Source organism: Halichondria panicea, chromosome 5 (genome assembly GCF_963675165.1).
Source record: "Halichondria panicea chromosome 5, odHalPani1.1, whole genome shotgun sequence".
NCBI classification, from domain to species: Eukaryota; Metazoa; Porifera; class Demospongiae; order Suberitida; family Halichondriidae; genus Halichondria; species Halichondria panicea.
Genome location: NC_087381.1, coordinates 133120 through 147110, shown reverse-complemented (window position 1 = coordinate 147110; position 13991 = coordinate 133120). Strand labels below are relative to the sequence as shown.

The window sequence follows — 13991 nt, the reverse complement described above, 5'->3', positions numbered from 1 at the left end:
TTGTAAAAAAATGTATGTAACATCAATTATCTCTGGAAGTAAAATGTTTCTAGAAAAATTGCTTCTGCCAAAAGATAGACAATATTTATTAACAATTACATGTGTAAAAAAATTAGACATTAGCCGAAAAATTTACTTGAAATCTCTCCCTAAGCGAAAAGGCACCCAAAAACACACATAATGGAGTACGAAACAGCGTGTGTACTTATGTAACCGATTTTAATTCATACATATGTTAGCTCAACTATCCACTGATGTTTATGCCAGAGTTCCAGACCTTAGCCGACAACGGTTGGTGTTTTTCCTCCCTAAGCTCTTGCTCACTATAACAATTTGTTGCTGTTGTAAAAGCAACCACATACCCACCACCTTAGGTTGCCATGGAAACATTTTTGGATATGTTGAAGCTCAAGCATTCACCTACACTTTGGTATCATCAAAATTTCTTAGAAATGTTTTAAGGTCAAGATATTCACATTTATGTACCAAAATGTGGTATTCTACTCCCTAGGTTACTTGCACGTACATGTACTGCAAACTCCAGAGGTCGATTTTCTATAATAGAAATCATCCTGAGTCAACAGTGACTTATAACACCTAATACTCCGTACCATCCAACTTCTCCGTGTACTCCAGTCGAGTTTAGTGTCTCGCATTCTATCAAGCTCTCTGTGTAACGTAAGACTGCTGCACTGTATGTATAGGCTTATGTAAGCCTCTAGTACTGGGTGCTCTGATTGCATTACTGCCTCGAGGCGCCACTGTCCTGTTATTATCCCCTGCATGATTATACACAGATCTTGCTCTGACAGTGATGGCCTCCATGGTGGCTAAGAGACTAGGCAGACTAACAGCCAACACGACTTATTTCTTCCTCTGTGATATGCAAGAGAAGTTCCGGCCCACAATAAAGTACTATCCTGAGATCATTACTGTGGCTTCCAAAATGGTGAGCAAGTGCTCGATTTAAGACTGCACAAAACAAAATGGTGCTAGAAATATCGAAATGTCGTATATTTAGAGTGTCGCCATAATGGAATAACTGTGTACCCAATCTCCCTCTCAGGTTCAAGCGGCTAATATATTGGACATCCCCGTCATCTGTACTGAACAATACCCTAAAGGTGGGTACGCCCACTCAATACACACACACACACTGTCTTACCCCGCCCACACACACAGCACTCGGCAATACAGTCGCAGAGATTGACGTATCCAAGGCAACGGTGTTCGCTAAGACCTTCTTCTCGATGATAACTCCAGATGTGGTCAAGTGCATTGAAGAGCAATCCGACAGGAAATCAGTCGTGCTATTTGGAATTGAAGTATGAACAGCTAGCACATTCAGATATCTCATGCACATGATCTAACTGTTATGGTCCCACTTTTCATTGGCTAACTCGAGCTAGCAACATTAATTACATCATTTAGTTACCGAAACTATAGCTCTAGTTCCACACTCAAAGTCAGTGGGATGTAACAGCAAGTGACAACATTCATTTATAATTATCATCCATTAATTACCCCCCACAGACACAGGTGTGTGTGCAACAGACTGCACTGGACCTCCTGGGGAGAGGATACGATGTTCATGTGATTGCTGATGGTGTATCGTCAAGGACACAGGTCGATCGAATATTCGCTATTGAGGTAACCATATATGGTATTGCTACATATCCAGTATATCTGTACAGTGAAACCCTTCTGTAATGGACACCTTTGGGAAACAAAGTTCTTCCCATTACACAGAGGTGGCCTAGAGGTTCCACTGTACACCCTCAGTACTCAGTAAACTAACCACCCCCCCCACACACACACGCCCACACACACACCCACACCCACACTCCACACCCACACACACGCCCACACACACACAGCGGTTGAGAGCTGCTGGTGCGTTTATTTCCACCAGTGAGAGTGTCATCTTTGAGTTGCTGGGAGATTCCAAGCATCCAAAGTTCAAAGAGGTCCAACCACTCATCAAGACCTCAGCCCCTGACTCTGGTCTGCTCTCCAAGGTGTAGCTAGCTAGTGCGGGAGGGGGAATGGACACAAATACCAACCCTTGTATAGAGATGTAGCAGCTAACTATAGAGAACTTGACGTGTGCATGTATGTGTGTAGTTACTAGTTGGCTTATGATTGAAAACTTCAATAATCAATCCTTTGTGACTTGGTTGATTCATTCTGTGAACATTAATGAGTATACTATTGCTATATGTACATATTCATGCACTCCTGACACAGTGTAAAGCCCTCCAACGGAGCTAGTGGTTTAGGTTGACATTAGCCTCGATTCCAGGCCGATTTTTAATCGGCCTTGAATCGAGGCTAGGTTGACATTTGCTACACTGTACTCATGCGTTTTCTTCCCCAAATGATTCAATTAGTGAGTGATAGTACAAACCATACAATAATTAGTTGGTATAGCCTTGATCCCAGCATAGATACAGACCCCCAGCATAGATACAGACCCCCAGGCAGCACTTCTTTAATCCAGTTCTTCAATCCAAGGCCTGTGATGGAGGCTAGTGCATGTCATACAATAATGATGCAATGTAAATTGCTAAGCAGTACAGGAAATCAACTCTCAAATAATTACCGTAGTTGGATATGTACATGAAGTACATGAAACCCAACAAGAACAAATATCTGCAGAGTAGTTTAATAGGGTGTGTGTGAATAATACAATTTTTGGGAAAAAATCATGTGCAGCGCAGTTGGCATTGTACCAAGTTCACATCACTTGCCCCAAGGAAGCTTCTGCAGCAACAATGCTCATCCAGTGGAATGCTCCCACAATGATGGCATACATAGTTCAAAGTTAAAGGAAGCTCTATAGTCAGTAGGTCATCTACCCAGAATAATCACGCTATTATTAGCCCCACAAATCATTACACATGTGTACAGAATGCAACCAAAAATTCCACTTTTGAATTCATTATTAGTAGCTATTATTAGCACTGTGTTCAGTAGCTATCTATGTACAAAGGTGGGTAAAAAATCCCATAATTCTCGCACTCTAAAGGTCATGCACATGATAAACTGTCAAGGGTCACAGTATGTTAGGTTTCCTATGGGGTCCAGAAGACAATTTGACAGCTGTCACTGTGTCAACTATATCCCACAAACGCCACACATGCATATTTAGTTAGAGAATACTCGACTGCTCTTTGCAGCTTACTTGGAATTAAGCAAAGGGATAAATTGCATAATTGAGCTCACACCCACGTCACGTCACGTAGCTATACAGTGACATATCCATATTATATTACCTGCAGAGGGGGGGGGGGAGGGTGTATAAGAGCAGAATGTGTACCACTATTAACTTGTGAACTGTGAACTGAGTTTTGCCTTGTGACTTCCAACAGGATATGATGAAATATTGCAAACCATTATGGATTTTACAGCTATAAAAATAAGAGTCCCCCATCATAAATCCAATCACAGGTAACCCGACTAGACTATTACTGCCTAAATTATATTGACAGATCTATCAGAGAGGTCCTATTTGTACCAACAAGGAGTAATACATGCAAACCAGTGGCCTTGCAGATACTCAACGTTTTTCAAAGTCAAGAAAAAAGAAGTAAGCAAATTAACTCTCTACATAAATTATAAATTGTATGTCTCTCAGACTGTAGTGGATACCGGATAGAAAGAGCTCGTATTCACTATTTTAATGCAATAATTATTGTTGTTGCAGATCAAACAATGATGCTATCTGCAACCACGCTAGTCACAGTACTGCTCCTCGCAACATTTGCTCTAGCTGTTGCAGCGAAACAAGGTGAGTCTATTCAATGTGCGCACTGTACTGCATGCCCTGCCCACTGTAGTGTAGACAGAGGTGGGGGCTTTCCCCAATTACAAGAGCTTGTAAAGTGCACAAGTGCATGTTAATTATGTGAAATTTCCTTCAATGAATATTATTATTATAGATTCTGTGATGTGCTATGGAGACCAGTCCAAGACTATAATTGGAGGGGCCACAGAATCCACCAACATCAACTTAGATTGCCTGTCATGCAAAGAGGCACAACTATGCCCTCAGGGAACCAACATATGCTTCAGATTGGCCGCAGAATATGTTTATGTCTTCCAAGGTGGATACACTTCACAGCCCCCGATACCGCTACCCCAAGAGTGTCAACCATTGCGAATAGTCGAGGTGGAGTCTGGATATGAGTATATTGTGCAATGTACCTCTACTTCACCGCACTATAAACCTGCTCGTATACACATCGTTCTAAATGAAGCTGAGAGTGAATTTGTGATTGACGGAGGAATTGTAGAGGAAAATGCTGTTCAAACGTTTGCCCCAGTTGCCGACAACAATGTCCTGATTATCGATGAACATTTTGTACTCCATATCATATCGTTTTTGGCAGAATCTAATTCTGTTCTTATTCATGATGCTGTCCACATCACTATGCCAATACCCGAGTGCAATACCATCACTAGGCTCACTGCTGGACCTGTCATAGATAGCAACCTCCAGCTAATAGTAGACTGCAACGTTACAGATGGAACATTCGCAAGGAAAAGAGTTCTAATCGCAGATAACTTTCGCACACCTCCCTCTGTTGAAGATCTACCCGGCACTCACCTCTTAAATGATGTCGTTTCATTCTCACCCGACGGAGACTATATACTCAGCGTATCAATCACACAGCTGACCATTACACAAGTGAACGAGCTCACAAGAGTCCCGGGAATTCTGACCTATAATGGACCGATAGCACAGACTCTATTTATGACAAACACTCCACTACTAGTATCTGTTCCTGGCGAAAAACGTGAGATAATCGATATACCACGATTATTTAGTAGCAGTTTTGAGGAAGGACAATATGTACTGCCTGACAGTGAGGCAGTTTGCCCTCAAGGAGAATGTCCACCAGCTGTGTACAATAATGGCACGTTGTTCCTGTTCACTGCAGACCATTCGTACCAGCTCCTCTCAGCATATGACGTCAGTAATCCATCAGCAAGTCCAAAGAGGATCAATCGAGTGCTAAGAACTACAGTGTACGATGCTTGCTATCCTGTGACTGCAGATATTTCCGTCCTGGACCCTCTGACCCCTCCACCCCCGCCCCCTCCTACAACCACACCGCCCACTCTTACAACCACAGTGAAGACAGGTGGGATAAGTGGATCTTCCCGCAGCCATTTTTTAATTCGAGATCTTCCTGGAATTATCATTGGAAGTATCATTGGAATTATTGGAGCGATTGCAATAGTTGCTGGTATCATCAGTGTGTGCTGTTTCATTAAAACTCGTTCGAAGAACAAAAATAAAAAATTCACACAAGAAACAAATTCTCAAATTCAAATTACTATATCACCCATTGCAGCCAGCAACACATTATTCAGTCATCCACAACAACACCTCATCCCTGGCTCTGCAGTTACATCATCATACCCATCATCAGCACCATCTTTGGAGTACCTAGACACTGCGGTAGCACAGTCTGAGACTACAACCAAGCATCACTCCATTCCTCCACAGCAATTGCTGGAGAAAGGAGCAATCAAGCTAGCACAAATGGTAGTAACATAATTTTTTTATATAGTATAATATATTATATTTATACTATTTATGTTGGCTATAATAATTATTATATAATGCTTATAGTCACTTCATTCGCGTTGTTAATAATAATTGAAAAAACTTCATGAGATTAATAACATTATAATGACAATGATATAATTATATGAATAATGTTCATAATGAATTGAAATTGAATGTTTAAATGATCCTATTGCTACACAGTGTGAAGCGCTCCACTTGAGCTAGTGGTTTAGGTTGACACTTGCTACATAAGTGGACAGTTTTCTTCCCCAGCACCTGTTCGCTTGACTTTTGACCCAACGGCCCAATATCCGATATCGAGGACTGAGTAGGTGGAATGAAGCTACCTTGCGTTGTCATGTGACTGGATGATTGACCAATCAGATCGTTGCTGCTATGACTACGTGGTGGTGGTGGGGATGATCGGTAGTGGCAAGATTTCCCCAGTAGAGTAATACCAAGTAGAACTTTGCCAGCTAGCAAACTGTGTGTGTGGAGTGGACGGGGGGTCAGTGTGTGTATATGTGTGTGGTGTGTGAATGCTTACCATAGATACAGGACGACCAATAGGATCGCTCCATTTCTCCCAGGGAAAGTAAACGTTTGATACAGTGTATTCCATAACTGCACAAACACATCAATAATAATAATAATAATAATAGACAATAATAAGTTATGACTGACACAGCACACCCTCCTATCACCAGACCACACCTACTCTCCCTAGACCACACCCTCTCACCAGACATGCCAGGGGGAGTGGTATGAACCCCATCCTCCGGGAGACAAGGTCTGTGTGATCAGTCTTAGCCTGCATATATAGAGATCATGCACACAAAATAATTATACAACACTTAATAATTTTATTAATGAAATGTGCACACTCATAGCACAGGATATTCCTCAGGAAGTGTGTATAACAGCCTATCACAATAAGTGCACACACTGGCACTACCTCAGGAAAATGACCTCAGGCAACAAAGGAAGGGCATCACTATATCAATTATATCAATTTTATAGTATTCCCGCCCACATTAAAGCAGAAATGCTAGTGGTTGGTTGGTTGACTTTCTTTCTTTCTCTATTGCATTTGAAAAGGGTTGTAAAAGAGACAGACAACTACAGGCATCATAGCTATCTAGGAAGTGAGGTAAGATGCCACAGAAGTTGGTCACCACAAACCAACCATGAATCAGCACCCACAATAAAGGGCAATTAGTCATGGTACATAGGTAGCATTGTAGCAACATAACAACTAGTGTTCAAGCTGGCGCTGTGCTAATGCCTCTCGCCATGATTTGCTTTCGCTCAAAAGTATAGAAAAGAAAGTATAGAAGAGGAAAAAGTGTATAAAATAATCTGTCTAAAACTGACTTGCAATTGTATAATTATGGTATCATTGTTGTGTTTTGTGGCTGCTTATACCAGGACCTCAAGGATCTAGGAAGCAACAAAGAAGAAGATTTTGTTTTCAATTAATTATAAGCGGAAGTGCATAATTATTTCATAAAGTTAGCTTATCTATATAAAGTCACTGAGAAGAAAAGACTTATTACATGCATCTATTGTTGTATTATGTGGCTTTAATACCAGGACCTCAAGAAAGAAGAAAATTGGATCTGTAGTTCATGCAGTGTATAATTATAATATTTAAGAAGAAAAGACTTGTGTACATGCATATTGTTATCTATAGTAGTGTTTTGTGGCTTACCAGGCCCTCAAGAAAAATATGATTCTGCCAGGAGGATCTGGATCTGGGGAATGAGCGCGCATGCGCATTACATCCATAGGAATAATTAAAGGGTGTGTCCAAAGAGATCAATTTCACAAATGGCTACTGCTAGCTAGCTGTTTTAACAGGTATTTTCTGAGTCTTGTAGCTAACAAAAAGCTAGCGCTTTAGTGCAAGGCTAACTCATATGTTGAATAGAAAGTTTGTGCGGACAGATGATGCTATGAAAGATTCTGAAGAGACTGCAACAGCCTTCAATGTGAGTCAAACTAGCCATAACTCGAGAAAGAAGCTTTAGTTTGCTAATCCACGAATCAAAATCCAAGAGAACGTGGCTAGAAGCCTATAGAAGCTGTTAGTTTTCGTCGCATTGCAACCGTTGAGCAGTTACAGCTGGAACAGACACACAGACACACAGACACACAGACACACACACACACACACACACAGTCAGCTTTACCGTATCCCTCGTGCGGCTACGCCTCGAGGCATAACAACAGTTCCCACATCAAGCACTTTTATTTATCTCCAATGACTGACCATATCTACCCTAATGATCCCATACCTACGTGTACCTAATCCCATACCTACGTGTACCCTAATCCCATACCTACGTGGTGTACCTAATCCCATACCTACGTGTACCTAATCCTATACCTACGTGTACCTAATCCCATACCTACGTGGTGTACCTAATCCCATACCTACGTGTACCCTAATCACATACCTACGTGGTGTACCTAATCCCATACCTACGTGTACCCTAATCCCATACCTACGTGTACCCTAATCCCATACCTACGTGTACCCTAATCACATACCTACGTGTACCCTAATCCCATACCTACGTGGTGTACCCTAATCCCATACCTACGTGTACCCTAATCCCATACCTACGTGTACCCTAATCCCATACCTACGTGTACCCTAATCACATACCTACGTGTACCCTAATCCCATACCTACGTGTACCTAATCCCATACCTACGTGTACCTAATCCCATACCTACGTGTACCCTAATCACATACCTACGTGTACCCTAATCACATACCTACGTGTACCCTAATCCCATACCCTAATGAAGGGTGTACTCACATTGTCTTGTCTACTAGTGACGAGGTCCATGGCTAGGAGGGTACGGTACTTCTTATACACATCAGGACTGATGTCGTTGAACTTGGTGATGAAGGCATGTTTGATGGAGTCGACCACCACCTCCAGAACCATCACCATGACTACCACAGGGAGCACTGACTTTAGGTAGGCTGTGTGTGTGTGTGTGTGTGTGTGTGTGTGTGTGTGTGGGTGGGTGGGTGGGTGGGTGGGTAAATTACAATACTGTGGGGGAGTTACAATACACACAGAGTACAATAGGCAACAACTCCATTAAACTATTCCAGTTGGAACTAGTTTGAACTGGTTTGAACTGGTTGGAACTAGTTTGAACTGGTTGGAACTGGTTGGAACCAGTTGGAGCAGTACACATGTGTGGGTGGGTGATAAGAAGCTTCTAAGAGGTTGGATTATGTTTTGTCAACAACATAAACACAATGGTAGCAGGAAATATACCAATACACACATAATGTATGGTTATTACTGGGTATGCACACAGTACAATTAAGGTAGCATCTGTTGGCAAGGCAACAAGACCCTAAGAGATAGCAACATAATAATAATCACTTGGGAATACTACTGTAGATATCCACAGGATGTCACATGTCACATGTCACATGTTACATTCACCACATCAGTGCACAGCCACCGCACACTAGACATGTTCAATAATGGGACTTAGCGTTAAATGTGTGTGTGTTTGTGGGTGTGGGTGGGTGGGTGGGTGGGTACAATGCACACAGGCAGAAGTACAATACTGTTGAATGCATTTCAACTCAAAGATCATCAGAGTATTCATAGAAAAGCTATAGGTCTAGACATTAGACAATATACCTAGCTGACACCTCATGCTTTGCAGCACAATGCACAGTAGACAGCAGACATGCAGAGTATAATGATCTGGAAGCATATTAGTGGGTGCCCTGTACAACAACATCTGTCCGTGTATGACTCACTGTACATGTGCAAGATGAAATTAATCACTTGGGAATACGCCATTTATTAACACAGGATGCCCTATTGTCACACAAGTTACCACACACAGTTAATATTGAGCATCTTTGAACGGCCATAACTTTAGTTCCGATGGTCTAATAACGTTAATTTTATGATTTTCTGAAAGCTTAGAGAGAGGCCTTTCAGATAATGCGTTAAAGTTTTTCAACAGGATTATAGCGAGCATACCATCTGTAAGAGCTTTTCTAAGCTTGAATGGATCGTTGTAACTCTAGTACTTTCAAAATGAAAGCTCATGTATTCAGTACTCACCTAGGTCCCAGTTAAACTGACTGAGATTGCTCACACACACCACTCCCAGCATTATGACATAGTGGAACCTCTCGCGTATATCTGTGTGTGTGTGTGTGTGTGTGTGTGTGTGTGTGTGTGTGTGTGTGTGTGTGTGTGTGGTGTGTGTGTGTGTGTGTGTGTGTGTGTGTGTGTGTGTGTGTGTGTGTGTGGGTATGTGTGTGTGTGTGTGTGTGTGTGTGTGTGTGTGTGTGTGTGTGTGTGTGTGTGTGTGTGTGTGTGTGTGTGTGTGTGTGTGTGTGTGTGTGTGTGTGCGTGTGTGTGTGTGTGTGTGTGTCCAGGAAGGTACAGGAATATAAATATATGGGTGTCTTGTTTCAGGATATGAACAGGAAAGAATACTTGCGTGTGTGTGTCCAGGAAGGTACAGGAATATAAATATATGGGTGTCTTGTTTCAGGATATGAACAGGAAAGAATACTTGCATGTCTGTACATACCATACAGGGATGACAGACAGCTCAGTCGCCTGTTTCTGCCAAATAACAAGTTTCTGCCTGAGACTGCATGTTTGTCTGGCAGTCTTTGACAGCATTTTTGCTATTTGCACATAATAATTTGTAGTATGTTATGAGCTCTCCACCCACACACACACCCACCACCACTCATACACCCAAACACCACCCTTCACACCCCCATTATTCACACACACACCCACTCACCTGAGCAGCTCATTTGGAAGAGGTTGTTAGTCTCAAACTTCTTAAAAACGCAACCTTTCAGTTCGACAAAATTATTGGACATCATGATCGTGAGTAATACAGTGCTGTGAGAGTTAATAGCCACATTCAGTGTAGTGGCTTGAACCAGTATCAGCGTTGTATGGAGGACTGTGAGGAAAGGGTTAAAGATGAAATAGGACGGAGGGACTAAAGGGTTACTACACACACACACACACACAGTGGATACACTTACAGACATAGACGGTTGCCACTACAAAGTAAAACAGTGCCTCGAGATATTCAAATTTTCCTTTCCTATTATCAGCAACGATTCCGAACAGTGTATCCAGCGTGTCCTGACCTATTGGGTGAGGGAAGGGTTAAATACACTCATAAATTGACTAGAAACTATAATTACTGTACAAAATACAATTCATACATAATCACACAATGAATTACAACGTAAATTAATTGCTAAGTTACGGAGGAAAAGGACTCTCAATAATTACCTTAGTTGATATACACATGAAGTACACGTAACCCAACATACCGATGGAAGCTAGAAGTCTGTCGAATATCTACAGAGTGGTGTGTGTGCGTGTGTGTGTGTGTATGGGTGGGTGTGTGTGTGTGTGTGCGTGTGTGTGTGTGTGGGTGGGTGGGTGTGTGGTGTCCATGGTGAATACACACACACCAAGAACAGTTACAATAGTTTAAGGTATAATCATCAGTGGGTGTTGGCTTTGTCTACCATAGTCAACACACCCACACGGTACATTGTACTAGTGATGATGTCATCTACTACTAGTAATGATGTCATCCCTTTAGCTATTTTTAGGACAATTTACAGCATATTCATGTAACCACAATCAAATTAAAGTAGCCATCCATTAGTAGTATCAAATTACAATCTACCCCCCTCACCTCCATCATGTTGAAGAAGACGTACAGCTTGATGACAGACTGTCCCTTGATAAGGTGGTAGAGTGCAGAAGTGTCAACGTAACCCAGGGCAACCGTGCAAAGCACAATCAGTGTGACTAGAGCAGAGAAGGAGAGGGGGGGGGGTTAGAACTGTAATATTATATGAACAAAATGATTTGAGAGCGTGATTGATGAAGCAACGAAGGTATTTCCTGCACTTAATTATTATTATGGCAACATGTACATATGGACGCGACAGCCCTCGTACTTGTGTCTGTTCGGTATCACGCTATCCTGATATTTCAAAACCTGCAAACACATGATTAAGGGCGACCGCACCACACGGAATAAACACACTGCACTTAATGTATGATGATAACTACGTGGTTACTAGTGATCTCTCCATGGAATTTGAGAAGCTAGTTCTGGGCATGAGTTGATCCAATCAACTCCCACAGAGTTGATCTCCAACCACTAATGCATGTACTCTTTCTCACCTCTCAGAATATCAATCTTCTGCCCGCAGTCCAACACCCTCTGTCTGTGTACAAGAGATATAATTATAACAGATCATTAATGTATTCAGAGCAAGCCAATTAGGGTACTAAAAATATCCCCTAAAATTAATTCTGTTGTTGCTCTGTTCAGCTCTAAAGGACATCACATGGTAAGTGGTCAAGCAGCACATGCACAGCACGGTGTTAGTGACTCATACAGCTGTGATAAGATTTAAAGACAAAATTTCCTACCACCTGTGTTGGGCTAAAAAGTCTATTTGCATGCAGAATTTATGTGGTCAATTATGGCTTCATTGATGCTTTATGTGGTGGACAAGAATGCTGGGACTTCTACATGGAAAATGCTAACTTTTAGCTGGTTGTAGATAGAAGCGCTTTTTAACAAGGAATCCAATGGTATATGAAACTTTGAATTTCAGTAAAGTACGACAAAGTTATGACAACTTTATGAAGGTCAAACTCAACACAAATAGCTACCTATTCAGTGGATTTAGCCTCCTTCACTAGCCTCCCCTGAAGAGTGGGCCTGCTACTGACTGCTTGCGCATGCGCAACATTATTGGATATTTGTTGATAATTATCAGTGATAACCATGGCTTTGAAGTGGTGGTCCGCTCATGTTCAATTGTAAGCTTCACAAGTGTAGCAGTACATTCTACATTGTATGCATGCTACATGATGCTACATTGTATGCATGCTACATGATGCTACATTGTATGCATGCTACACATGATACCAGGGCAGGCTCTTGCTGATATCTATTTTTGGACGATTGAACAGCAAGTTTTACCACAGTAATGTGCTATAAGGTGGACCTCATACACACCATCAATAATACCATCAATACCATCAAAGAGGAGAGATGTGTTCAAGACATATTCACACAGTAATGTGGTTGACCCGGCCCATGAATTAGGTTTATTGTGTATAAACTTCCCTCTCCGGTTCAATTAAATACCAGCGAGTACAATTCTCATAGTTACCAATGACATGACACAGCAATCAATAGTCATGTGCTGTATGCCTACCATATACACATACTAAAGCTCTTTCTATATGCCTTACTGGTCATAATATAATATTCACGGTGCTACCACCTCGACCTTTCCCATAAGGGTACATGCATATAAGGCTATAGCAACCTGTCCTCACCTGCAACAACACAGTAGTCTGGCGGTGTAGACAGTGAGACTGAGCAAAGCTCTCAGTGGTAGCCACGTGAACACAAACAAGAAAGCATCCTGTATAATTATAGGAAAGAGATGGGATTCCGATTGTCACAGCACATTGATTACCAGCTTACCAGCATTATTAAAAATCCAAACAACATTAACTGTGTGTGGTGTGTGTGTGTGAGAGGAAAAACAGGAAGATTATACATGGTCACACTGTTGCTAGGTAGTCTCGTGATACCATGCAGCCGGTTCTCATTAATAGGCGTGGAGAGAACTGTCTGATTACTATGGGCATTCTGTTCTGTCGTCCAGGTGTAATCATCTTGTTGATAATCCACAATTTAGTGTGCACTAAATAGAACTGTTGTATTCTTGAAAGCTACCCATTCTTGATCTTGTGGGTAAGGCTCCAATGAATATACTCTACCATTCCGTCCGAGGACCTAGGACAGACCACCCAGAGAGTCACGGTTCTCTCTACGCTATTAATGAGAACGCCTGGTATCACGAGAAGGTTAGAAATTGATTATTAATTTTAGCTACAGGAAAGAACACATTATAAAGAAGACGGTCACCTATTTGGGTACTATACACCCGCCCATCCACCCCATACCTTCTCTAGTTCCCTCGGAGTCTTCATGAACCTAGTGACTCTCCTTTGTTTCTCTGAGAACAGTCCCTGGCCATCTTTGAGACCGTGTCCCCTGGTCAGCTCACACCTCACGTAGTTATACAGGGACATACCCATACCTGCAGGAGAGAGGGGTACATGTACGCACGTGTGAACATACTACCATCAAAGCCATTTCGTACCTAGTACCTTGCTCTAATTAGTCTTCCTTCAGTTCACCGCTGACCCGCTGACCGTTGACCTTAGCTAGCTGTGCTTCCGGCTAGACGCCGAATGTGGTGATAATCAGAGGGAAAAGACGCAGGCCAGGGGGCTTCCCAGGGGGCTTCCCAGGGGGTTTCCCAGGGGGT

The 13991-nt window shown here is 42.1% G+C and overlaps 3 protein-coding genes across 9 annotated transcripts; 2 read left to right on the top strand and 1 right to left on the bottom strand.

Annotated features, from left to right (window-relative positions):
* The first annotated feature begins 521 nt into the window (after positions 1-521).
* Positions 522-2185, top strand: LOC135336606 (isochorismatase domain-containing protein 2-like). The gene is made up of 6 exons (XM_064532472.1): positions 522-678; positions 798-949; positions 1067-1124; positions 1183-1325; positions 1534-1650; positions 1878-2185. Exons 2-6 carry the CDS (start codon positions 815-817, stop codon positions 2022-2024), a joined length of 600 nt encoding a protein of 199 aa, XP_064388542.1. The 5' UTR covers positions 522-678; positions 798-814; the 3' UTR covers positions 2025-2185.
* Positions 2186-3425: 1240 nt separating this feature from the next.
* LOC135336477 (uncharacterized) lies at positions 3426-5682 on the top strand. Its single transcript, XM_064532282.1, has 3 exons — positions 3426-3589; positions 3707-3790; positions 3942-5682. Exons 2-3 carry the CDS (start codon positions 3715-3717, stop codon positions 5564-5566), a joined length of 1701 nt encoding a protein of 566 aa, XP_064388352.1. The 5' UTR covers positions 3426-3589; positions 3707-3714; the 3' UTR covers positions 5567-5682.
* On the bottom strand, positions 5642-13933 carry LOC135336517 (transmembrane anterior posterior transformation protein 1 homolog). Of its 7 annotated transcripts, none has more exons than XM_064532350.1 (14): positions 13831-13933; positions 13624-13760; positions 13139-13168; positions 12988-13076; positions 11815-11858; positions 11318-11433; positions 10944-10971; positions 10647-10754; positions 10394-10561; positions 9694-9774; positions 8407-8576; positions 6321-6389; positions 6126-6202; positions 5642-6062 (listed from the first exon to the last, which is right to left on the bottom strand). In XM_064532350.1, the coding sequence occupies exons 2-14, from the start codon at positions 13756-13758 to the stop codon at positions 5756-5758; spliced, it is 1422 nt and encodes a 473-aa protein (XP_064388420.1). In that variant the 5' UTR covers positions 13759-13760; positions 13831-13933; the 3' UTR covers positions 5642-5755. The 7 variants fall into 7 exon arrangements, with proteins under 7 accessions (XP_064388420.1, XP_064388421.1, XP_064388422.1 ...); XM_064532351.1 differs by having other exon boundaries at positions 13824-13896; XM_064532356.1 differs by lacking the exon at positions 13831-13933 and having other exon boundaries at positions 5919-6062; positions 6321-6391; positions 8419-8576; positions 13624-13817.
* Between the last annotated feature and the right edge of the window lie 58 nt (positions 13934-13991).

What these genes read in the sequence shown, in the direction of transcription:
- LOC135336606 (XM_064532472.1), top strand. Translation starts at nt 815, where the DNA reads ATGGCCTCCATGGTGGCTAAGAGACTAGGCAGACTAACAGCCAACACG. An exon ending in TCGTGCTATTTGGAATTGAA is followed by an intron (nt 1,326 to 1,533) that starts GTATGAACAGCT and finishes TACCCCCCACAG; the next exon opens with ACACAGGTGTGTGTGCAACA. An exon ending in ATCGAATATTCGCTATTGAG is followed by an intron (nt 1,651 to 1,877) that starts GTAACCATATAT and finishes ACACACACACAG; the next exon opens with CGGTTGAGAGCTGCTGGTGC.
- LOC135336477 (XM_064532282.1), top strand. Translation starts at nt 3,715, where the DNA reads ATGATGCTATCTGCAACCACGCTAGTCACAGTACTGCTCCTCGCAACA. An exon ending in AGCTGTTGCAGCGAAACAAG is followed by an intron (nt 3,791 to 3,941) that starts GTGAGTCTATTC and finishes TTATTATTATAG; the next exon opens with ATTCTGTGATGTGCTATGGA.
- LOC135336517 (XM_064532350.1), bottom strand. Translation starts at nt 13,758, where the DNA reads ATGGGTATGTCCCTGTATAACTACGTGAGGTGTGAGCTGACCAGGGGA. An exon ending in TCACTAGTAGACAAGACAAT is followed by an intron (nt 6,390 to 8,406) that starts GTGAGTACACCC and finishes CTATATATGCAG; the next exon opens with GCTAAGACTGATCACACAGA. An exon ending in TTGGTCGTCCTGTATCTATG is followed by an intron (nt 6,063 to 6,125) that starts GTAAGCATTCAC and finishes CCACACACACAG; the next exon opens with TTTGCTAGCTGGCAAAGTTC.